Below are 25871 nucleotides of genomic sequence, written 5' to 3'. Positions count from 1 at the left end.
CAACCCGCCGGTAACGGAGACCCGAGCTCCGGGCTCCAGCAGTAACTGGGTAGGGTTCGGTTAAAGTATAACACAGTAAGAGTCGTGAGTTCAGTATTGATTAACGTTAAATGAAAGGGGATGTATGGAAATATATGTTTCTCAAATCCATTTGAGAAAGAGCTGTGTTCTTTTTTTATTTTTATTAGCAGGTTAACTTAGATCAGGTTGCATAAACTGCTAAGACTACTTCTTAAAAGTTAGTCATCTTTTTTTCTTTAAACTGTTCATAACTGTTTTAAGTCAGTGACATAAGGCATCTTTACACAGAAAAAGCTGCACAGAAACAAAATCTGAAGCGGCATAAAATGTGCATTTACACAGAATTCTGAGCAGATCAGAGCCGCTTTAGAGCCGCTTTAGAGCAGCCTGAACTTGGCTGTGTAGATGCCTATATACACGTAGTTTGGTCTAATTTCGATACTAAAATGTAATACTGGTCGCCCCTTGACTAACCATTAGTTGGTCATTCTAGCCTACTTAAGACACAGTCTTAACATAATGGCTATGCTTATGCAACTGTCCCTGCTGGTCTACTGTAAATAAGCATTTATTTGACAGGTAGCTTTAGGTTTCACAGAAAGGGCTTAGATTAAGCCAGGATTAGGCCTTAGGTCAAATAGGTCATTTAAGTAGCTTTTATAAACGTGCCTTGGATAAAACTTTACTGATGTTTAACTTGAGGCAAAACAATGGCACTGACATATTTTGTGATATGTCAGTGCAAGTTACTGTAAGTTAAAACAGCTCAAACATGCATTTTAGTCTGGGACTAGCCTTAAACTCTCTGTGAAACCGAGGATTAAAATAATAAACTGGTCCATGCTGGTAGACCATCTTGGACCAGCAACAAACCATAGTTAAGCTTTCCATGTCAGCTTAAAGTCACCTTGAAATGAAAATTCACACATCCTAATGATCTTAATGTGGGCGGTTGCATAAACTGCTTAGACTAGTTTTAAAATTTAGTCACCTAATTGTTTTCATCAATACTGCTCCTAACTTTTAACATAAATAGATTGGTCTAATTGGAATTAGAAAAATGATTACCCCTCGGGTAACTGCTAGTTGGTCTACTAGTTCTTAAAGGGATAGTTCACCCAAAAATGAAAATTCTGTTATCATTTACTCACCCTCATGTTGTTCCAAATCTGTATGAGTTTCTTTCTTCTGCTGAACACAAAAGACGATATTTTAAAGAATGTTGGTAGTCAAACAGTTGACAGAAGCCAATGACTTACATAGTAGGAAACAAATACCTCATTGGCTACTACCAACATTCTTTAAAATATCTTATTTTGTGTTCAACAGAAGAAAGAAACTCATACAGGTTTGGAACAGCTTGAGGGTGAGTGATGACAAGATTTTCATTTTTGGGGGAACTATCCCTTTAGACCACAGTCTTAAACATAGCGGCTAAGTTTATGCAATGGCCCACAGTTCATCCGTGCATATTTTAGTTCTTTCTTTTTTTTTACTGGACTGGACTGAAATCACATAGCAGGCGAAAAACTAAATGTGAAAAGAGATGTGCAAGATGACTTATTACTTCCACTAAGACATATGACGGACACTTTACTATCCCGTGAGGGTTTATGAATGTCAGTCATGCAAATAGGTCACATGACAATGACAGCATGGCGATTACATTCATACTACACATTCATTAAATACTTTGTTGTATATCCAACATTAAAATTGGCTTCTGAAGTAAAATCAGATAATGAAGGCTCTGTAGTTAGAGAGAGAACGCCTCATTCACTTCATCCTCAACCTTTCATTACCGCTGATGTTACATGACTACAGCTGCTATACCCTTGCACTTTACATCCCTCTGTACCCGGGGCTCCTAATAATTACACAGAACGTTTTCTCTTATGTAACCTTGTATTGAAGTAATGAAGCCTACGCATCTGTTCGACACACACACAAAACAAGGACACAACAAACAAAAACACAGACACAAAATGGGATTTTATTGAATCATCACAAGCAGCATTTTTAGCACTTGCAGGGTCAGTGAATGTTTGCCCTTGAGTTACGTGTGTGTGTGTGTGTGTGTGTGTGTGTTTGTGTATGTTGTCTGTGTATGTGTGTGCTTCATGGAGTGTTTTATCTGAGAAAATAATCAAGCATTCACACATTTCAAGTCAAAACTTATATTAAATTACCATTACATATATATTCCTTATAAAATAATACTTTCGGGGCAGAATCTGAAAGAATGTGTTTGAGAAAGAGGAATGAAGAAAGACAGTATGATTTAATAGGCACACCACCTCCCCACAGGGAAGACTTTATTGTCCATGTTGTACGTGAAGATCTTCTCAGATTTTTTTTTAGTCAAGCTTACAGGGTTTTGTTGAAGGGGGAGATGGTTGTTTGAAAACTGACACCTTTCGCTTTTATTCAGTGCTCCATCCCCATGGACAATATAGTGATGAAGGCAAAGAGGCAGAAAGAAATGGAGTGGATCTTAAGCATCAGGGTCAGAGGTCACAGGAGACATTTTTTTACAAGAAAAGAAAGGGATGTTAGTGTAAGAATTAGAGGTTGGCTCCTTCTCAAACTATCTTGTTCTCCAGGACAGCGATCCTTTTCGTCACAGCGTCCAGTGATGCTTTTGTCAAGGAAATGATGCAATAATACCATCATAACCAGCGCTAAACATTTCTGATGCTTTATGCATTTATGGCTATAACATTTCTTTCAGAGATGCAACAATAACAAAATTCTGTTCATTGCGAATAAGCTGAAAAATATTTTCATGTTATGGCTGATAATCAGTAAATGACTGATATTTTATTTACTATATTTGTATGTACTTGTTTTATATATATATATATATATACAGAACTTATTATTTTATATATTACATTTTTAATACAATATTTTAAATTATAAAATATTTCCTAAATATTATATATATATTTGTTTTGTATATTTTTTATTATTTTTATAGTTTACAAATATATTTTTTATTTAAATATTAATTTTGTTAATTTTTTTTTAGATTATATGAGGACAAAGAAAAGTACAAATAGCTGAAAATGAGCATGCACAATTAAATGTTCAGTATCGGCCCGTATATATATCCTATAAACCCAATATAAATATCCAATATCTGCCATTAACCAATATGGTACCACTATATCATGCATCCCTAATTTCTTTTGATTTTAATTATCATACAGCGAGTCCAAATGTGTTTAATCTCAAAACCCTCTTAAAAAGGCACATCTTACGTAAAAATATAGTAATGATGACACATTCAGCTGATGTACAGAACAGCATTCAGTAGCATTATGTAAGTCAATACTGAACATTGAGCGTAATAGGAATTTGTGTAGTGTGTATTTTCAGCATGGCAGATGTGGGATTGAGCTCTGAACCCGAACACTCTGTTTAGGAAAGGATATATTTCTTTGTTAATGCCTGTAGTGCCTCCTCCACCTTTTTCTGGAACTTGACGAGGGAATTACATTCACAGGGATCTTCCACTGTAAGTAACAGCACAGCAAAAACAAATTCAATTGATGAAATGCTAGTTTCAATGCTTTTTTTTTTTTTGTGGTTTTACTTACCTTGACAAACATTGATTTGCAGATTCTTGGCAATTTGGTTCATGGTTTTGAAGTCAGCCGTGTAGAAGTAATGGTCAGCGACAGGAGCAGAGGCGATCTCTCTCAGCTCGTCCTCGACAGCATTGCCAACGCCCACAGCAAACATTTCAAAGCCTAAACACGCACACAGTGCACTGTAAAAACACTCATACACATTGCACTTTGCATTGCATTTCTGTGTGTGCATTTGTTCCCCTAACCGCTCTCCTTGGCCTTCCTGGCGGCGTCTCCAATGTAGTCTTGCGACCTGCCATCAGTGAAGACAATGCCGACCTTTGCCACTCCAGGTCTGGCGCCCTGGTTAGGAGTGAAGCTGTTGTCCACCAGGAAATTGATGGCGTGGCCAGTCATGGTTCCCCTCTCCATATAACCCATCTTTTTCACAGCTTCTTTGAGGGCCTTTTTGTTGTTGTAGCGTCCCAGAGGAAACTCCTGCTTCACCGAGCTGGAATACTGCACCAGTCCCACATGAGTGTTGGTTTCTGACACGTCCAGTTTGTCGATGATCAGGTTGATCCATTTCTTGACCAGCTCGAAGTTCTCTGGTCTCACACTCTTGGACCCGTCGATCAAGAAGACCACGTCTGTGGCTGCGTTACTGCAAGCTGAGATAAGTGAGATAAAGTGTTTGTTGAATGGGGTTTCCAAACTAAACAGGGGGCCGAAAAAAATCCAAAATTTACTAAATGAATTTAGGACTCTCAAAGTTTATATATATATATATATATATATATATATATATATATATATATATATATATATATATTATAAGATTTATTATTATTACTGATTCATTTTTAGTTTCTCTTTTCTATAGATGGAAGGCATGGGATTTATAGTGATTATATTGATGGCCACAGATTTCAGCTGTAAGAAATAAAAAATGAATCTGCATATATTTTCTAGGGATGCACCGTTATGAACATTTTGTCTGATACCGATAACCGATAATTCTTTATATTTGAAAGCTGATAACCGATATATTGGCCGATAAATCTAAATCCAAATTTTTATATAATTTTTTAGAGCCTGAAACAAACATTTCACCATTAAAAGCCATGGCCCAAGCACACAATTATAATGTTCTCATTATAATTTTATGTTGCTTAAGACAGGCGTGGCATATTACACTTTGTATTAATTCTGCACGTTGCACTTAACTGTATTTTCCTTTTTGAAGTGATTCCAAAAATATTTCAAGCAATTCAAAACCATTATGGTGAACAGATGATCTGTTGATCTGAAGTGTCTCAGCTGAAGGAAATGATGCATTAAAAACGGCTTTAATATATCATCCAAATTTTCTTATCGGGCTGATAACAATAACATTAAAAATGAACATATATCGGCCGATATCGATATGGTGGCCGATACACTGTGCATCCCTAATATTTTCGTAAAAAACTTCCTTGTGACATGGACATAATCTTAAAACATAACTGAGTGTCTCTATATGTTTATACATCTAACATTAATAGTGGGTATATTTTATACATTTTCCAGATAATATTTCCAAAAACTTGCCATAGAATTCAGTATAGTGACAATTATATATTTTTGGATACTTTTTTTATAATAATCTTTTATAATTTATTTTCTCACACATAATAAATGGATCTTGAGGATTAAAAACACTTAAAAAGAATTCAATTTAAAATTTATTTAAAGGCTTTTTACATTTTATTAATTCTCGAGTGCCTTGGCCTTTCTTAAGTTTAACTATCTCTCATCCAAAGAGCACCAGTATACGAAGATTTTTAGCCCAGTTTCTTGTTTTACAATAACTTATGAATAATAATAATTTATGAAAATATATAGAAGTGTTATATTTTATAGGACAAGGATGTTGCCATATTTGAGGGTCACATTTACAAGCTTAAAACCATTGTGGCAACTGAAGTCAAATTATAAATGGGCCATTTAGTCACATGATTTGTCCATTTAGAGTGAGTGTGTGTTGATTAGTAAATGTCTCTTGGCCAATAAGATTCTGATTCATCTTTAAAGCAGGGGTTTTATATACATCCAAATCTGCAGTCTTTTGCTCATGTGTTTGACTCTTACCCAACATTCACACACATACTCACCGCTGCATGTTCGGCCGTCGCCCGTGAGTGTGTGACCCTCTCTGCAGGCGCACTTGAAAGATCCGGGTGTGCTGATGCAAATGTGCTCACAGTCATGATCGCCTGTCGCGCATAGGTCCGACACAACCGCTACCATGAATGTAACACACACACACACACACCGGGTGGGGGAAGGAAGGGTTAGCGAGGAGAGAATTACTCTATGTGAAAGTGGGAACTCAAGAAAATCAATGCGTTTTAACAATCCGCTGCGCTCGAAACGAACAGCAAATCTTTAAAACACACAGAAATATGTCAGAGACTCAGGCACTTGAGGACAGAAGAAAGTTCTACCGCATTGGTTCTCAACCTTTTAAATTTCGAAATTGTCTAAATGATGACAATTGATGAGCAAAAAATGATGTCTTGTTTTCCATTACAAAAATCTAAAAACTCTTAAATCAAGATGCATTTACTTGAGAAGCAAAATGACTTGAGATGTTAAGTCTTGTTTTCTGAAAATGTGATCAAAATTAAGAATTTATGCCTAAAATAAGAAAACATATCTGCCAGTGGGAGAAAAAAACAAAAACAACATTTTATCCTAATTGCATATGCATTTGTAGGAGTTTCCCTGCAAAATGTATGGGACGAGAGTATTTAAATAAATTACTGTTACCGTAACATAATTTACTAAGGTTTGCTGTAGTCAGTTTACTGGTATTTTCAGCATTGATTAACGCCCAAAAAAGCATGTCTTAATCCATTTTTGCGCTTGGTAGTTTGTGTTGGTCATTATGTAAACGATTGTGTTGGTCATTATGTAAATGACTGTGTTGGTCATTATGTAAATGAGCTGCTGTGTCCTTTAATTAGCATATTGTCAACAGATCATTCGCAGAACTTTCGACTCCCATCAGCACTTTTATGGGATTGCGGTCTCACACTAATTTGCCCTGTTTAGTAAATCTGGCCCTTCATTTCTTATGTCATCTTGCCTCTCAAGTAAGCGGTGTAGATATTTGTACTGGAAAACAAGACAAATACTGAGTAAGAAAATCTTTTTTCCAGTGTATCACCAAGCTGAGAACCACTGCACTGCAGCGACTACGATCACATCAGTGATGAATACACATGCTTTTACTTCCTCGCCCGGAGAACCGAGTGCAGTGGAGCATCAAGCACACGGTGGAGATCTACGTCTGGAGTGAGATTAATGATATCATGCCCTCGTATATACACCTTTACTATCGCTGGCCATGGTGAGGACAGTCTCCAGACCTTTATTCCTTTCCCCTCGTCCTCTCACTTACCACAGAAGGCCTCCTGGAACTTCTTGGTGAGCTTCTCAATGAGGCTGTAGCTTTCGACGTAGTCCACGTGATCATCCAGAGGCTCGCTGGCCATTTGCCTGAGCGTGGTCATTTCCACACGGCCCACTCCGATGGCAAATATCTCAATGCCCGCCTCACGCGCCTTTACTGCAATGTCACGGATGTTGTCCTGCGGTCTGCCATCAGTCACAATAATTGCCACCTGCAAATGTTTATTAATGACATTTTTTAATAAAATGATCTAAAACTGGAGATATTCTAGTAGATTCAGATGTTCGTCTGGGCCTAATTCATCCTTTGGGGATTACGTAACGCAAGATGCATGTTGCCAACAAGGCTTAATGCTGTTAATGATGCCAATATGGGGGTTTTATGAAATTACAACACTCTTAAAAATAAAGGTTTCAAAAAGGAGTTTTCACAGCGATGCCATAGACTTTTGCTTGATTGCTTGGTCCGAATCAAAGTTCAATTGCTTCCCCCTTCACATTAGCTGTGTCCCAATTCAGAGGCTGCATCCTTCGAAGGTTGCTTTTGAAGACCGAATGCGTCACAGTGGCACGACGAAGGCTGTTCCAATTCAACAGCCCCTTCAGATACGGATTTTACAGCGGAGCCTATCCCAAAATTCATTGCGTGGTGGTGACAAGTGGATTTTTCTTTTGAGAAAAAGCCAGATTACACTTTAAAATGTAAGTATTGGGTTTTAAACTTAAAACTCAAATGTTGACATATCTTACTAAGATTTTATAGATAGTTCATACTTTTTATTATGTACCTAAATGGACCATGGAGAACATATTGTTTGTGAACCGGTCTGTTTTCAGACATTTTTTTCCTTCACTTTTGGTTTTGTTTCCAACGCATCAGCACGTAGCGGCACTTGCGTCCGTCTGCCGCGAACGAATTGCAAATGTTCTAAAGAATGTGAGAGTCCATTTCTGTTGAAGGCGAGATATACATTCTCTCTGCTTGCACTGCGTCTGTCACGCTAGTCAGGAAAGTGAGTGAGAACACACACAAACGCACAGTTTTGTCAAATCATACGTCATCAGTAGCGGTTCACTTCCATGATTTAGTAAGATTACATTCATAGCAGCAGCAAACGGATTTGGGTGATGTTCGCAGGTGCGCAAACGAGTTCGGAAAACAGTGTTCATATCATTTACGAACCAAACTCTGACTTCAATCGAACACAGGTTTGCACCAAAAGTCCAAGACAGCCGTTTGTAGTGGTGTCCGAAACTATAGTGGACGTTTTCGAGTGCACCAAAAGTCCTAGGCTGTGTCCGAAATCGCCCCTATACCCTTAAACAGGGCACTATTTGAGGGGACAGCCGTTTGTAGTGGTGTCCGAAACCATAGTGGACATTTTCGAGTGCACTCATTCTATCCCACAATGCACCACAATAACGAGTGTACAACCGATGTACGCTCAACGGCTAGAGAATACCCATAATGCACTGTGAGAGTCATGCTGAATGAATTACCACGTCTCGTCAGAAGATGGCACCGCAGCTGAATCATCCATACATCCATTTTCCAAACCGCTGGTCCAATGTGGCTACAGCGTAATATTATACTGGTATAAATTCCTTTTTACTTGATTATTAAATTGTTTAATTAAGGTTTATGCATAGTTTCCATGACAGAGTTTAAGATAAATCTTTTCATTACTAATGAAGCTGCCAGTTTGCTACGTTTCAAATTATTAATAAACAGCAAACACAAACTATGCAAAAGCAGCAGCCCTTCCAGCGCACTCTTTTCAGTTCACTCCATCAAGTGGACTATATTAGTGGACTAATGTTGGGAATAGTGAATGAGGGTATAGGGGGTGTTAGCCTAGTGTTAAAGCACCCTTAGTGAAAACTTATTAAAAGTAACTTTTTTTCTTTTAAAAGAACCTTTTTTCAAACATAAAGTACCTTTTGTGCATTTGAAAGGTTCCATTGATGTCAAACCATATATCCCAATATGACTAATAAGAGTGTATGACTCTGACCTTGCTGATGTCGGGGGATTTGCGCGCTCCCTCGGCTTCGCTGAAGGCCACGTTCATGGCGAACTGGATGGCCAGGCCTGTCATGGTCCCAGTGGACAGTGGCTCGATCTTGGACACGGCCTTGACAAGCGCAGCCTTGGTTTTGTGGGACTTCAGAGAGATCTCGTTCTTCACCCGACTGGCGTAGTTCACGACACCCACGCGAGTAGCATCAGCTCCGACGTTCAAACCGTCGATCACTTTGGCCAGGAAGACCTTGACCTGCTCGAACTCAGAGGGCCGGACACTTCGAGAGCTGTCGATGATGAACACTACATCAGTGGGCTTGGTGTTACACAAGCCTGCAGCTGGAAAGAGTGAAAGGACAGAGAGAGGATGTAAATATGTGAGATCGATCGAATATGTTTAGACCCCAGACACTAATTATTTACTTGCAGTGACATTTTGCTATTTATTGATGATCGCAAAAAAAGGCTCAATGGTTTTCTATATTTAACCCTATAGGGTTCGACTCAATTTTAAATGTTCTATATAAGGAGACATGTCTTAAATGATTGCATAATATCTTCATTTTTAACAGTTCTTTTTTTTTTTTTTCTAGTGATAAAGTATGTTTATGAGCTGTTTAATTCATAACATTTCGTCAAATTAATTAAAACTAAATTAATTAATTATTCAAATCTAAATCCATAATGACCACATGATGGGAACCTCTAAAAGGTTCTATATATGAAGCACCTGACAGAACACTTTAGGTTCCATACAACCTTTCCTTCTAAGAGTGTCTTATTAAGATGGTGAATGTACTTAAGTTTTTCAAACTGATCTGACTTGAGGTATTTTTAGAAGATATAAAAGGTCTAACCTGTGGGGCCGGCGTCCCGTCTAAGAATAACACTATAGGCCTATAACTGTCTTAACACTTCCGAAGTGTTCAGTATGCTAAAATCTTTCCTTAGCTGTGAACATCAGTGATCACCTGTTCACCTCCTGATGAAATGAAGGTTTATTCACAACAACAGATTACACACACTTATTTACTGCATTCTTGATCATTAAACACAGAGAGAATCAAATGACAACATGATGCTTCATGTGATGCGGAGATAATATTCCCTGTACGACCTCACTGGTTACAAACCCAATTGAATCATACAGTCTAAATATTAAAGTCACCCTGTAGTCGATCATTTTGTCCCTTAAAACTCACCTGTGATCACCAAAATGACATATTTAAAAAAAAAAAATCTTTGAAAATAATTTCTTCATGCCTTAAAATAGCTTGAATGTAACTCGACACCCTTGCCTCATTTAGTATACGTGGTTTTATGAATATGCAAATGAGCCCCGCCTCCACTCACTGGTTGACGATCACACGTTGATCTGATTGGTTACAAGGTAGTTTGTGATGTCAGAAACACCAGCAATTTCAAACTGTGTTTTTGAGACTGTCTTTGGTTCACCGTTTTAAGGAGAAAATACTCAGCAATGGTGTCGACTTATGAATTTGCACATGGTTTGTCTTAAAGCATATTAAAAAAACACATAGACATATAAACAACATTAAAAACTTGATTTTTCACCACAGAGGGACTTTAAATCATGTGAGTGATTAAACTCTCCTGCAAGGCCTATTATTTATTTAGAAGAGAAGTAGTTTATAGGACCTTTCAACACCACTGACTTCAACACAAGCATATTTTTTAACCATAAAGTAGGAATTTAGTAAAATTTAATAGAAGGAAATCATTAAAACCACAGTACAATTTACTCTAAGAGTAATTTACTCAGTCTTCAGTGTCACATGATCCTTCAGAAATCAGGCTAATATGATGATTTGATGCTCAAGAAACATTTCAGATTATTATCAATGTTGAAAAAAGTTGTGCTGCTTCATATTTTAGTGGAATCCGCGATTCATTTTTACAGGATTCTTTGAGAAATAGAAAGTTCAAAAGAACAACATTTATTTGAAATAGAAAACTTTACTTTATAAATGCCTTTACTGTCATTTTTGATCAATTGAATGCCTCCTTGCTGAATTAAAGTATTAATTTCTTTTTTTTTTTAAACACACACACACTTTTGAACAGCGGTGTACAAATTGGCGTCTGGGAAAGAAAGTGAGAGTGAAAACCAGACAGTCTGCGTGTAGCTCAATAAATGTACAGTGTTGGCCGTTCTCATAATAACTCCCATTGATTATACATTCAGCCTCAGGTATGCACGCACACGCAGATTTACACACACACACACACACACACGCGCGGTACAAGGCCTCTTTGTGTACAAATGTAGACATTTAAAACCTTAATAACACATTTTCCTTGAGGACATACAAGTTGTGAACAACCACTGGAAACATAACCCTAATTACCTACTTGATTGAAGCATCTCTCTCAGTTTTTAACACCTAGACCTGCGAAAATTAAACTAATAATTAAATACTAGGCGCAGCTTTAAAACACAGAAAAGCACTGGAGGAAATAATGTGATTCTACACAGACTTTGAAATGAGAAAAAACGAAGGCTTCACAGTACATGCTCTTTAAAGGTCACATATTTGCTTAACATTGAACTCTACCATCCAAACTGTTGTGTAAAACAAAAAATATAGGCGAATATAATGAATTTAAATACATTTTTTGCACCTCAGTCTTTCTACAGATGTGATAATGCTTGTGTCCACGCTTCTTAACCGGCTTAAACCAGCAAAACTATGCACTCTAAAAGATGCTGGATTGTTTTAACCCAATTTTGGGTCAAATATGGACAAACCCAAACGTTGGGTTAAAAATGTAATTTAAAAATTGAACGCAACAGTTGGGTTTGTCCATATTTGACCCAAAATTGGGTTAAAACAACCCAGCATTTTTTAGAGTGTGGTTCAGATAAAAGCCAATGATTGACCTGTATTTTTGAGCTATTTTGTCTGGTTATCAGGTTATTCAGCACACAGGTCAACCAACACTATGCAGTGAGGAACTAATTGAACCAGCTAAACTGACTGATTAGTTAGACGATATATAAACTCACAAATATATATATATATATTTTTTTTTTTGTCTGGCTTTCCAGTATAAATATCTAAACATTCTTAAATCAAGATGCATTTACTTGAGAAGCAAAATGACTGAAGATGTTAAGGTGTTGACTGAAAAACTGTGCTTAAAACAAGACAGAATATCAATGATGTAAGAAAAATAATCTTGTTTTCCCTTTGAATTACTGTAAGTTTATTTTTCGTTTTTTATATATTTATTATTATTTTACTTTTATTATTTTATTTATCTTTTATTATACTCACAAGAGTGTAAGACTTAACATCTTCAGTCATTTTGCTTCTCAAGTAAATGCATCTTGATTTAAGAATGTTTAGATATTTAATACTGAGCATTTTTTTTGGGATGTAGTTTTCTCTTCATTACAGCATTTAACCGTAAAACATTAATCCCGTTGGCACTGTCAGCACCCAGTGATAAATGAATTGACACTGATGGATCTGTTAATGATGCTATTTTCTTACCCATAGCAGCAGCATTTCTCAGATCCACGGTGGCTTGAGCTCCCAGGATGCATAGCAGCATCACAAACCCCGGCAACGTCATACTGTAATGCGGCGTGAGTCCTAATGACCTGCTCGACTACCAGAGACAGACTGATTCACAGCGAGAGAAGCGTGCAGGTTATCAACACACACATATTCACAGATACACACTCAAGTTTGGAGACCCGCCCTCAAATCCGAGCTGTTTTGGGAGGAGGGGGATACCTGTCCCGAAAAACCTAGAGTTTGGGTATAGGAAAGACAAACACACCTTGATCTGTGTATGTGTTTGTATAAGAGAAGCCGGGTTCATTCGGAGCCCTAGGAGGGGTCTCTAACTTGAGGTTGAACTCAAATAAACATTAGGATGAATCTGTCTTTTCTGGGCACTTTTCCTCTCAAATTAATCTCACACACGCAGGAATTTATGCACAGGAATTATGTGGGAAGCCTCCGTTCCTGATCCAACACAGACGGCCCTGTTCGGACTGTGTGTACGTGTGTGTCTGTGTTTTTCTACTATACACGCCGTGCCGTGTCGAGTGTGCCTGCTGGGAAATGCCAGGATTGCACGTGAGCATGTGTGTCTGAGACTAAATTTGATAATATTGAATGTGATATGCCATTTCTAAAAGGTTTTTATTAGAGGTGCTGACCACAAGCCACATACAACATGTAGTTATTTATTATGAGATATTTCAGTATTTCTTATAAATTATTTATCTTATTTAATGAATGTGCCTCGTAATCTTTAATCAAAATAACTTCTCCTCCCTCTTACAGCATCTCTGATGACGAGGGCGGGGCAACCTGTCACTCAAACGAGATCGACCAATAGCAAACCACAACCATCCAATCAATTCCCCACGGACAAAATCAAGCCCCGCCCTACATTTGTTCTTGTTTGAGAACGCCGTCTCACTCGATATACATTACAATACAAGAAGACTATCGCAATTTCTGTTTCGTGTCGACTTTAAATGATTTATTCATTATTTACTGTAACTGTCATGTCTTTCTGAACCTCTAAGCATGAAAGGAAATGAAAATGAATAGTGACCACAACAATCAAGCTAGATTTATGGTGAACAATGATTTAAATTTCAGTCAGATATTGGATGGTTTGAGAAGGCTTGAAATTCAAAGCACAAATTGTTGACAGCTTTTGTTTGTTTCGCCCTGCCACCATCCAATTAACCGTTTTAGAAGAAAGCAGCTTAAAGATTCTGCTAAACATGTCGTTTTTTGGGGTTTTTTTGTTCCAGAGAATAAATGAGTTTGGAACGACATGAGGATGAGAAACCCTTTAAAGCGGCCTGTGATGTACTCAGGAACACTCAGAAAATAATTTTCCGGTAGTCCTGTTTGTCTATGTAAATGAAGTGTGTGTTTGTTTATATATTGCATAACACAGCAATTAAGGTTTGTGAACACACACTGTTTCTCTCAGCCTCCTGCTTCCATCCATCCATCGCCAGTCAGCCGGAAAAAGCCCTCCGCACCTGAAGTGTGCCAATGACTTTGACAAGAACATTAAAGTTTCCTTATTTCTTGCACCATCTGTGCCACAGTACAGCTCGCTGAAAACAGCTTGTGCTTTTTTTTTTTTTTTAAATAGTCACTTTATAATTCTTAAAAAAAAAAAATGATTAGCTATTGACCAAATTAAGTGGAAACTAAAGTATATATATATATATAACACAGTGAAACATTCAAAAATATTTTATGTTGATAAATATTTTAACTACTTTATATACATTACTGTTCAAAACGGTACGATTTTTAATGTTTTTGAAAAAAGCCTCTTCTGTTCATTTATTGGATGAAAAATGCAGTAAAAACAGTAATATTGTGAACTATTATTACAATTTAAAATAACTTTTTTTTATCTGAATATATTTTAAAATGTAATTTATTCCTGTGATCAAAGCTGAATTTTCAGCATCATTACTCCAGTCTTCAGTGTGACATATTTTGTTTTTCTTTCCAAAATATATTTTTTTAAACAGTGTATACTTTGTCATGTATCATTGAGCACAATGTGAAGATTTTTTTGTTTGCGTTTTATAACATTATATCAAGCAATTCATCTATTTGATAATACGAATGAAATATTCCACCTACACATACAGCGGTAACAAAAAAACAATCTCACAATCATAAAATCCCCCAGATGTCACTAGTTTCTGACTCATGATGACCACACTATGATGACAGAGCTGCATCACAGAAAATAAACGGCAAAAATGATTTTCTTTTGTCTTGTTTTCCAGTACAAATATCTAAACATTCTTAAATCAAGATGCATTTAACTAGAGAAGTCTTGTTTACGGAAAAATTTATCAAAATTAAGCGAGTTTATGCTTTAGACAAGTATCAGTGAGGTCAGGAAAATAAACTTAATTCAAAGAGAAAACAAGATTATTTTTCTGACCTCATTAGCAGATATTTGATCTTGTCTAAAGCACAAACTCGCTTAATTTTGCCTCTTAAGTAAATGTATTTTGATGTAATCATTTTTTGGTGTTTTTACTGGAAAACAAGAAAAAAATACCAAGCTTTTTTTTTTGCAGTGCACTTTAACCACAACAGGAACTGTTTAAACCGTCTTCCTTCGCCGTGCTTCCCTAACCAGTGAGGACACAATAATCAGAAACATATTAATTATTAATTAATTCCCTTTATTGTGTGAAAGCAAGGATACAAGCGTGGGCATGTCTGCTTATGTGCTGCTTCTGGCTGTTAGCATGCGTGTGAATATTTGTGCTTATTGTGTGGTTTAACATATTCACGTGGTATTGTGGTTTTTGCGTCATAAAGCCATGCAGGAAATGCGTGTGCATGTAATTTTAGGGCTCTTGATAGTTCGGGGGTGTGTCTTCGGCTTTCATTTTGAGAGCCTCATCATAAGAAGGAAGCTTCACCTGTTAGTCAAAAACACAACAAATGCTGATTTGTTTTATTTGATCATAACAGTATAAACTATTAAAAGAAGATCAGAATGGATTGGGTAGTGGCTTGGAATTGTATATTTTTAACTTATTAAAAGATATACTTATACAACAACATTACAGCTGCTGTATCTTCTGACACCAAAAACAATCTGTACAATAAATGCACTTACCGTCACAGTGTTTCCAGTGTTAACATGGATGGCAGAGACCCTTTTTTCCTTCAGGGCGTAGAAAGACCTCATTGACACCTGAAGGATGTACACCTACACAGAACACACACACACAGGGAGACTAATGAAAGCCCAAACGCACAGAATGAACGCACAGCTATGCAGAAAGCATCCAGAGGGCAGTTTAATTTCCCTCTACCGTCTCCTAAATCCTCCTCGATCAGCAAGAGCACAGAACACACGCTATGACTGGCTCTACACATCGCTTTCAGACCTCAAACACCCTTACACGCAGAACAAGCACTGGTTAGACTGTACAATTCAGAGCCGCAGACAAAACAACACTGTGTGAGTGTGTGTGAGTGAGTGTGTGTGTGTGTGTGTGTAAGAGTGAGTGTATGTGAGTGAGTGTGTGAGGTGTGTGTGAGTGAGTGTGTGAGGTGTGTGTGTATGTGAGTGAGAGTGAGTGTGTGTGTGTGTGTGTGAGAGTGTGTGTGTGTGTATGTGAGTGAGTGTGTGTGTATGTGAGTGAGTGTGTGAGTGTGTGTGTATGTGAGTGAGTGTGTGAGTGAGTGAGTGTGTGAGGTGTGTGTGAGTGAGTGTGTGAGGTGTGTGTGTATGTGAGTGAGAGTGAGTGTGTGTGTGAGTGTGTGAGAGTGTGTGTGTGTGTATGTGAGTGAGTGTGTGAGTGAGTGAGTGAGTGTGTGAGTGAGTGAGTGAGTGTGTGAGGTGTGTGTGTGTGTGTGTGTGTGTGTGTGTGTGTGTGTGTGTGTGTGTGTGTGTGTGTGTGTGTGTGAGTGAGTGTGTGTGTGAGTGTATGTGAGTGTGGTAAGTGTGTGTGAGTGAGTGAGGAGTGTGTGTGTGTGTTTGTATGTGAGTGAGTGAGTGAGTGTGTGTGTGTGTGTGTGTGTGAGGTAAGTGTGTGTGAGTGAGTGAGTGAGGAGAGTGTGTGTGTGTGTGTTTGTATGTGAGTGAGTGAGTGAGTGAGTGAGTGAGTGTGTGTGTGTGTGTGTTTGTATGTGAGTGAGTGAGTGAGTGTGTGTGTGTGTGTGTGTGTGTGTGTGTGTGTGTGAATAAAGTTGTAGAATGATGACATAACTGTGTTTATGTGTATACAGTGGCATTACATTTATTTTAAATAAATTATATTATCAGCATAAACAACAACCGTTAAATACTTGTAGGTTTATTTTTTATAGTTACTTTAATTCAGCAAGGAAGCATTAAATTGATCAAAAGTGACAATAAAGACATTTCTTAAAGACATTTCAGTAAAGACTTTCCATAGACATAATAATTTTCATACTGTACCATCGCAGAAAACTTTGCACTCTGCATTTTTACATTTTCAAAAAAACTATATATCTACTAAAACTATATATGTGTGTATATAATTAACATTATAAGCAGTTTTCCTCATGGGGACCAAAAAATAAGAGGACATTTTTTCCTCTTAACATAGGGTTTACCAGGACACACACACACACAGGACTTATACCTTCAGCAGTACGACCACCATAAAGAACACACTGTACAACATGGTGAACTGGCCAATGTCCTCCTCATTCAACACAGGGACTCTTTTCTGATTCTTCTGTTAGGGACACACACACACACACAAGTACACATTAATTGGCTGACATTATGTTGAAATGAAGAAGTCAGTATTGAGTTTTGTGTGGTCATGTGTGCAGGTATGGTCCTCACGACAAACTGCAGCAGGTCTCTGTAGGTGGGGGTGCCGGGAAGACCCCAGGCTCCGTTAAACAGCGAGAGAAAACTCAGACTCAACTCCACCATCATCATCAGCGTGAACGGAAGGACGAACATCGGGCCCTTACACACAGAAAGAGAAACGGCGAATCACACATTCAGTCATTCACATTCCAGAAACGCTGTTTCCCTGTTATAGACTGATCAGGGTTGAAATGTGTAGTTTGGAGAGAGCGCAAGGATTCTGTGTTTCACCAGCTTCATAAATATTGAGACAAGCTCTCTTTCTGGAAGCTGGATAAATAAGGTGCACACACACACACACACACACACACACACACAGAACCATTTTGCTTATGCAAACTCACATGCATACACATCCAATAAAACAAAAACTGACTAGACTTATTCAAAATGTATCAACACAGATCGTTTCATTACCAATTTAGTATGTATATTTGACTTCGGTCGCACAGATTTATTATTGTTCTTGTAAACTCTCCAAGGAGAATGAGTTACTTTCTGGAATGAATACGGTGTGCATTAAAACAGCACAGTCTGATAATGGCATGAATATTTCTGTTCAAGGAAATATTCTAGTGAGTGAATGCTATAGGAAAAATAAACTAACTGTCAGTGTCATGAATAAGACGATCACCTTCAATTATCATCACGTATTATCCTATTAGAAATAAAAAAGGGTTCTTTTCAAAAGTTTGTGGTCAGTAAGAAAGAAATTAATACTTTTATTTAGCAAGAAAGCATTAAATTTATCAAAAGTGACTGGAGAAATGATCACAGGAATATATTACATTTTAAAATCTATTAAAATAGTAAACAGTTATTTTAAATTGTAATACTATTTCACAACAATATTGTTTTTGCTGCGTTTTTGATCAAATAATTGCAGCCTTGGTGAGCATGAAATCTTCTTTCAAAAACATAAAAAAAACTTTAAACGAGTGCATACATTTTGATCCTGTTGAAATGTGATTTAGCATTGTATTTTATTATTAGTACGATTGGATAGTAAGAAAGCAATTATTCGAGATGTACATTTTTAATCTTGACCTAAAATGGTATATGCATTTTGCTTCTTTAATTGTATCATATGTTACAACACCTTATGGAATATTTAATGGATTTTTTCAATAAATAAAAAGAAAAAACTTTCAATTAACTTAACTCATATCTATGCATTTATTCATGCATTAATGTGTTTTCCCCCTCATAAACCACATTTCCATGTACTGATGTTCAGAGTACAGATGGAGAGTGTCCCACAAACACTATACCTTGCGCTGAGAGAACAGAGCCAGCACAGCAGAGATGGACATCAGGACCAGCATCAGAATGTCAGTGCTGATGTCAACTGGAAAACACAGAGAGAGAATTTGAATGGCTTTGTCTATTATTTCTATATTATCTATGATTGTTTTTTATGTTATGCTAAAGGATTCATTAATATATGCAAAGTCTTATACCGAACAATGTTTGGTCAAGATGCAGCATTTAGGGCTTTTTATGTTGATTTCATGAACTAATGCTGTTTTTATTGATATGATTGCAAAATATATAATATCCAGTGGGGAACATAATCTGACAATGACAATCTGTCTCATTAAAATCTTGAAATAAACAACATCACACTACTGTTCAATAGCTTGTGGTCAGTAAGATTTTAAAAAAAGAAAGAGATTCATACTTTTATTTAGCATGGAAGCATCAAATTGATCAAAAGTGACAGTAAATACATTTATAATGTTACTAAATATTTCCATTTCAAACTCTGTTTTTATTAACTTTCTATTTATCAAAGAATCTTGAAAAAAATGTATCATGGTTTCCTCTAAAAAACCACTGATAATAATCAGAAATGTTTCTTGAGCATCAGCATATTAGCATGATTTCTGAAGGATCATGTGACACTGACGACTGGAGTAATGATGCTGAAACTCCAGCTTTGATCACAGGAATAAATTACATTTTACAATATATTACAATAGAAAACAGTTATTTTAAATTTGAATAATATTTCACAACATTTTTACTGTATGACACTGTATTTTTTATCAAATAATTGCAGCCTTGGTGAACATAAGATACTTTTTTTCCCCAAAAACAATAAAAATTGAACAGTAGTGTAGACTTTAGAAATATGTCTGAAGATTCTGTTTTACTTTAGGTCACTAATCTAATAGTACACTTGTGGTGATGATCACGTGAACTCTTGGGACAAAATAAATAAGAAATTATGAAATAAAAAAATGGGTAACACTATTTTACAGTGTCCTTGTTACACATTACATGTAGTTACTATAAATTATGCACAATTACATGCAACTAACCCTAAAGTAAGTACATGTAGTTAATTATTGTTACTCAGTACTTAAATATATAATTACACAGTAACAAGGATACCTTAAAATAAAGGGTTACACTTGTATTGTCATTGTTACAGTGTAATTAAGTACTGAGTAATATTAAGCAACTACATGTACTTACTATAGGGTTAGGGTAGGATTAGGATTTGGTTGAGGGTTAGTTGCATGTAATTATGTATAATTTACTGTTATTACTATGGTAAGTACATGTAACATACGTTATAAGGACACTGTAAAATAAAGTGTAACTGAATGAAGTGAACTCACAGACACGCTGGCCCTTGAAAGCCTTTGATTCATGATTGGAGAAAGAATATTCCGTTTTCTCCCATGAAGGCATAAGAAAGATGCCCGCCAGTTTCAGCGCATTACCAATCTATAGAGACGACACACACACACACACACACAGAGGGGGTACAGATGAGATGAATGTGACAGAATGAATTCATAAAGGTAAACGTGTGTCTCAGTTTGTGTGTATTCTGGCAGCCGGTGTGTTTGGTCTCTCTCCTCCGAGCCAACACCAACAGAACAAGTTACACAAGAACAGCGGTTCATTCAGAAAAACCTGTAAAAGTGTAAATTACATAACATAGACACAAACTCCTCCCTCAGATACATATGCTATGGACAGAGGGTTTCCAGTAAACGTATTTATTCCTAAACCGATTATATAATGCGGTTTGGTTAAATATTCATAAAACTATCCAATTCAATTTGGAATATCGATTTCTCACACAATCCTTTTTAGATCAATATGTAAAACTGTCTATGCATGTTAGTTTCTCTGTCTATGCATCTAATATATTGGTCGATAAATAAATATCAACCTCAGATAGAGAGATGGATAACGCTGTAAGACAAACTTTATTTCGAGACATTAAGTAACTTTACATGCACATGTCTACTAGCAGTCATTAGAGTATTAGTAGACTGTTAGATAAGGGTAAGAAGAATAAATTGACATGTAGTTGCAAAGTAACTTCAGTAACACTTTACAATAAGGTTCATTAGTTAACATTAGTTAATGTATTAACTAACATGAACTAACAATACAGTATTTATTAATCTTTGTTAATGTTAGTTAATAAAAATACAGCTGTTCATTGTTTGTTTACGTTAGTTCACAGTACATACTAATGTTAACAAATACAACCTTTGATTTGAATAAAGTATTAGTAAATATTGAAATTAATATCAACTAAATGCTGAAGAAGTATTGTTCATTCTTAGTTCATGTTAACTAAGGCTGTTAACTAATGAACCTTATTGTAAAGTGGGTTACACTTTATTTTAAAGTGTCATTGTTACAGTGTAATTATACATTTAAGTACCGAGTAATATTAATGAACTACATGTACTTATTTGGTTGAGGGTTAGTTGCATGTAATTATGCATAATTTACTGTTATTACTATGGTAAGTACATGTAACATAGACACTGTAAAGTGTTACCGTTACTTCTAGTCTGTTGGAGAGCATCAAAATAAAGAGTTAGCAGATATTAAGCAGACAGTCTACTAATACTCTAATGACTGCTAGTTGACATGTAGTTGCAAAGTTACTTATAGTCAGTGGACTATCGATATAAAGTGTGATATTGAGTCTGTGGCTCAGTAAGTGACTGTGACTTCAAAATGGAGTCAGCTTCCTCTATCTTCTGCACTAATGGGTGCGTGTATTGAACAAATGACAAATAACAGCAACAAAATGACCATGCTCTTACCAGAGAACAAAACTTTATATACTTTAGTGACTTTGAAAGTCCCTTGAACTAATACTGCAAGTGAATTAAAGCAATTAAAGCACTCTTTAATTGTAACTATATAAGCACATACTGTATTGTATGCAGCATCTATATGTGTGTGTATGAAGCTGTTTTACCAGATATAAGATGGCTAACGTGAGGGTCGCCGTGTTGACATGGCAGCAGAGAGTGCGTGTTCCAGACATCTTTCTCTCCGTCTCTTCCTCAGTGAGAACAAGCGAGCTGAAACACTCAGAAACACACACATAAATCCACCCGGCTGTTACTGATGCTCATGTAAGTTCCTGTGTGTGGTGGTCAGGGCTTCCTGTGTACTTTCCGAGAACTTCGTCAATTACTTTTTGTTATCTTCTTAAGCTTATTTTAGTGATTTTTATCATGAGTTCTACACTTTAAATTCTGTAGAAGGATGCATCACTGTTGTGATGCACAAGCCTATATAAAGATGAGTTTAAATATTGATCATGGGAAATGACTAACATATTTATGACCAAACACAACATTAGGCAACTACAGTAATTACCTAAACATGCTCATTTCTTTGACACTTTGACTTTTCACTTCACAGAGTAACTGTTCAAATCTAAGACACAGAAAAAATAAATACACATTAACACTTTCGTGTCCACTTTAGACTACTGACTAGAAGTAACTTTGCAACTACATGTCGACATTTTATACTAATACTATAATATAAACAGTCTACTAATACTCTAATAAAGAGTTAGTTGATGTGTAGTTGCAAATTAATGAAGTTAGTTGACGTAGTTGCAGATGAATGAAGTTAATTGACGTGTAGTTGCAAATGAATGAAGTTAGTTGACATGTAGTTGCAAATGAATGAAGTTAGTTGACATGTAGTTGCAAATGAATGAAGTTAATTGACATGTAGTTGCAAATGAATGAAGTTAGTTGACATGTAGTTGCAAATGAATGAAGTTAGTTGACATGTAGTTGCAAATGAATGAAGTTAGTTGACATGTAGTTGCAAATGAATGAAGTTAATTGACATGTAGTTGCAAATGAATGAAGTTAGTTGACATGTAGTTGCAAATGAATGAAGTTAGTTGACGTGTAGTTGCAAATGAATGAAGTTAGTTGATATGTAGTTGCAAATTAATTAAGTTAGTTGACATGTAGTTGCAAATTTACTTAAAGTTAATAGAATGTCTGAAGTTCACTATCGAAACAAAGTGTAATCAAATAAATAAATAAATAGTAAATTGAAATTTAATTTAGCATTAATGGTATTAAAGTGGATTTTTGCATGAACAAGCCTGTTAACAATTACTCATGAATTCCTCACTTAACATGGCCGAAGTTTGCATTTCCAGTCATTTAATTTATAAGTATTAAGAGATCAGACTAAAAAGCAAACATGCCACAGGCATTTACTTTTATCTCACTACATCTGAAAGCAACCCGAGACAGGAAGTGGAAGTGAACTAGAGCATGTATTTGCGTATGTGTGATGGTTATATTAACACTGTGTAAGAGCAGGCTGTGGTGTAATGATCATGCAGGGTTTCTGGCATCTTCTCTATTTTTCTTTGTACAAAAATATATCCTGGCCTTATTCAATCGCACCTGTAGTAAATCTACGGAGAAAGAGAATAAAAGTATGTAATGATGAGAGGTCAGTGGAGAACTGAATTTATCGGCAACAACAACAACAACAAAAAAAACGTTCAAACCTTGTGTTGTAGAGAAGTGTGCAGGTCTGAGATCAGTGCTCTTGTGAGACAGCGCCCCCTTGTGGCCATTTCTAGTCTCTGTGTCTGAAATCGCATACTTCCTTACTAAATAGTAGGCCAAACATAAAGGGCCTCAAACGTCCTGTACATCTCTGCCTGTGTATATGCCTGATTCCTGTTCACTAGTCCACTAAATCTTGTGCACATACATAATAACCAACACAGCAAAACATCAGAGAAAGAGCATTTTAATAGCTCTTAAACACCACAGCAAAAACAGAAGACAAACATATAAAGAAATGAAAATTTTGTCGGCGGATCTTCTCAGTCAGCGCCCTGAAACACAACACAGACGATATCAGTAATATCAGGCACAGATGAAGCATCTAAACAGAACTTTGCTAAAAGAAACAGAAACCACAGTAAAATGTAAATTCATGTATCAAGACCCATTTAAACTGTAGGATAAAATAGTATGTGATATTATTTAGGATCAAATTAATGATTTAATTAATAATAATACATATAATTATATTTAATTTAATTATATTATTATTAATTAAATCATATATAAATATATATTTTTATTTTTAAATTTTTTAGTTTTCATTTTAATTTTATTTAAAGTTTTAGTGAATTTGTTGTGTTGTTTTGTGTTTTAAATTAACTTCACTTACAAGTAACAAAAATGGTTATAGTTTTAGTTAACAACAATAATCCTGATTCAACAGCAAACAATTTGCAAGGAGAGATGAAATACTTTTTTTACTCAATGATATGAACTATGTTTTCAAGTCTTTAGATTTTTTTGCACTTTTTTTTTGCACTAAAATGTCTCCACAGACCCTCCCGTCGACCCCCGACCCCAGTTTTCAAACATGTTAATGACTCCCATACTGTTCTATAATCAATTATAAAACGCAAAATATACAGACTACATTCAAATAGCTCTACACATCACCTGCTGTTGTTAAAAGTTGATTGGTGAGAAATCGCAGTGAAAGGTAGGCTCCGCCTCGCTGACTCTGATTGGCTGACTGCTGTCCTCAGACTCCACCTTGACGTTGGGCAGCAGGGGGTCAGCGGTGGCTTTGGGAAGACTGGGCTGTGCCGGCGCTCCCTGGAGCTGGACGTAGTGCTGTTGGGGCAGGAGTTGAGTGTACTGGCTCTCATGACCCTGTGATGATAACTGTGGCCGAAACACCGCCTGTGTGTACGGACCCGGCTGACTGTACATGTCAGTAGTCCAGGGGTAAGCCTGAAATGCTTCATAGAAACATGCAAGTTACCATTTTAAAGACAGATGTTTCCTCCAGTGGTGTGGTGACACTTTACAATAAGGTTCATTAGTTAACTACCATGAACTAAGAATGAACAATACTTCTTCAGCATTTACTAATCTTAGTTAATATTAATTTCAACATTTACTAATGCGTTATTAAAATCAAAGGTTGTAGTTATTAACATTAGTTAATGCACTGTGAACTAACATGAACAAACAATGAACAGCTGTATTCTTATTAAAGGGGTGGTATAATGCCCTTTTCACAAGATGTAAAATAAGTCTTTGATGTGTGTGTGACATGAGTGTGTGAAGTTTTAGCTCAAAATACCCCACAGATATTTTTTTATAGTATGTTCAAGTTGTCACTTTTTGAGGGTGAGCAAAAACGCGCCGTTTTGTGTCTGTGCCTTTAAATGCAAATGAGCTGCTGCTCCCGGCACAGGGGGCGGAGCTTCAAGAGCTCGTGTCCTTTTACCTCACACACACATGCACTGAAAATTTCAAAAACTTTTAGCCTTTTATGTTCAAACCAGAGTCAGAAAGATGAGAAGACTCAAGAAGAAGTGACAACATGTAGACATTTCTGAATGGTTAGTTGATGAATTTATGTAGCTGATGTGTAGTTAACTATCTTCTAGTCATTGATTAGCATATTCTGTCTTGATAATCTATAAATCGTGTTCAGGGGGCGGGGGTTATGTAAATTTTAGGGTTGGTGATGTCACTAACCCGGGAGGAATGTTGTGTGTTGTAGTCCTTAAAAAGCGATTTCTTTAAAAGCAAATATCTCCCTTTGCTTTGAACTTTGAGCGTTGCAACTTTGCAGATGTTGTTTATGCTCAAACAGCAACATTACACACTAACTAAAGTTAGAAAAGGGAAATCATAATCAACCACCCCTTTAACTAACATTAACAAAGATTAAAAAATATTGTAACAAATGTATTGCTCATTGTTAGTTCATGTTAGTTCACTAGTTCGCCTGCCCATTCAGCCTTAAAGGTTAATAGTAAACTAACTTGGCTTGCTGTCCTTGGAGGAGACTCGAACCCGAGGCTCGGCTTGATCTCCGAGTTAAAACCCCCTATGATGGAATTGCGCATAAGAGGATAGAGATAATCTACTGGAGGAGAAGGGAAGGAGAAGGGGAGGAGGAGGGAATTCATCAATGAGACGGAGTGGTGTCTGCTGCTTATATAGTGCGCTCGTAATGATGATTGACAGGACTGAATGATTAGGCGACTCCCGAACCTACGTTTTGAACTTAAAGGGTAATGCCGCGTTCCAGGC

The 25871-nt window shown here is 36.5% G+C and overlaps 2 protein-coding genes across 3 annotated transcripts; both read right to left on the bottom strand.

Moving 5' to 3' along the window:
• Positions 1–1994: 1994 nt before the first annotated feature.
• matn1 (matrilin 1) lies at positions 1995–12895 on the bottom strand. 2 transcript variants are annotated; one of them, XM_084131973.1, is made up of 8 exons: positions 12594–12895; positions 9068–9414; positions 7042–7264; positions 5750–5878; positions 3863–4267; positions 3624–3776; positions 3459–3539; positions 1995–2653 (listed from the first exon to the last, which is right to left on the bottom strand). In XM_084131973.1, exons 1-8 carry the CDS (start codon positions 12673–12675, stop codon positions 2604–2606), a joined length of 1470 nt encoding a protein of 489 aa, XP_083988099.1. In that variant the 5' UTR covers positions 12676–12895; the 3' UTR covers positions 1995–2603. The 2 variants fall into 2 exon arrangements, with proteins under 2 accessions (XP_083988099.1, XP_083988098.1); XM_084131972.1 differs by lacking the exon at positions 5750–5878 and having other exon boundaries at positions 12594–12727.
• A 2379-nt stretch (positions 12896–15274) lies between these two features.
• On the bottom strand, positions 15275–22180 carry laptm5 (lysosomal protein transmembrane 5). Its single transcript, XM_084130523.1, has 7 exons — positions 21719–22180; positions 20103–20211; positions 18747–18823; positions 17446–17574; positions 17237–17332; positions 15739–15831; positions 15275–15538 (listed from the first exon to the last, which is right to left on the bottom strand). Exons 1-7 carry the CDS (start codon positions 21785–21787, stop codon positions 15464–15466), a joined length of 648 nt encoding a protein of 215 aa, XP_083986649.1. The 5' UTR covers positions 21788–22180; the 3' UTR covers positions 15275–15463.
• Between the last annotated feature and the right edge of the window lie 3691 nt (positions 22181–25871).

Source organism: Abramis brama, assembly GCF_963993115.1.
Source record: "Abramis brama genome assembly, chromosome: 12".
Classification (NCBI taxonomy): domain Eukaryota; kingdom Metazoa; phylum Chordata; class Actinopteri; order Cypriniformes; family Leuciscidae; genus Abramis; species Abramis brama.
This window is presented reverse-complemented; position numbering and strand designations above follow the sequence as displayed.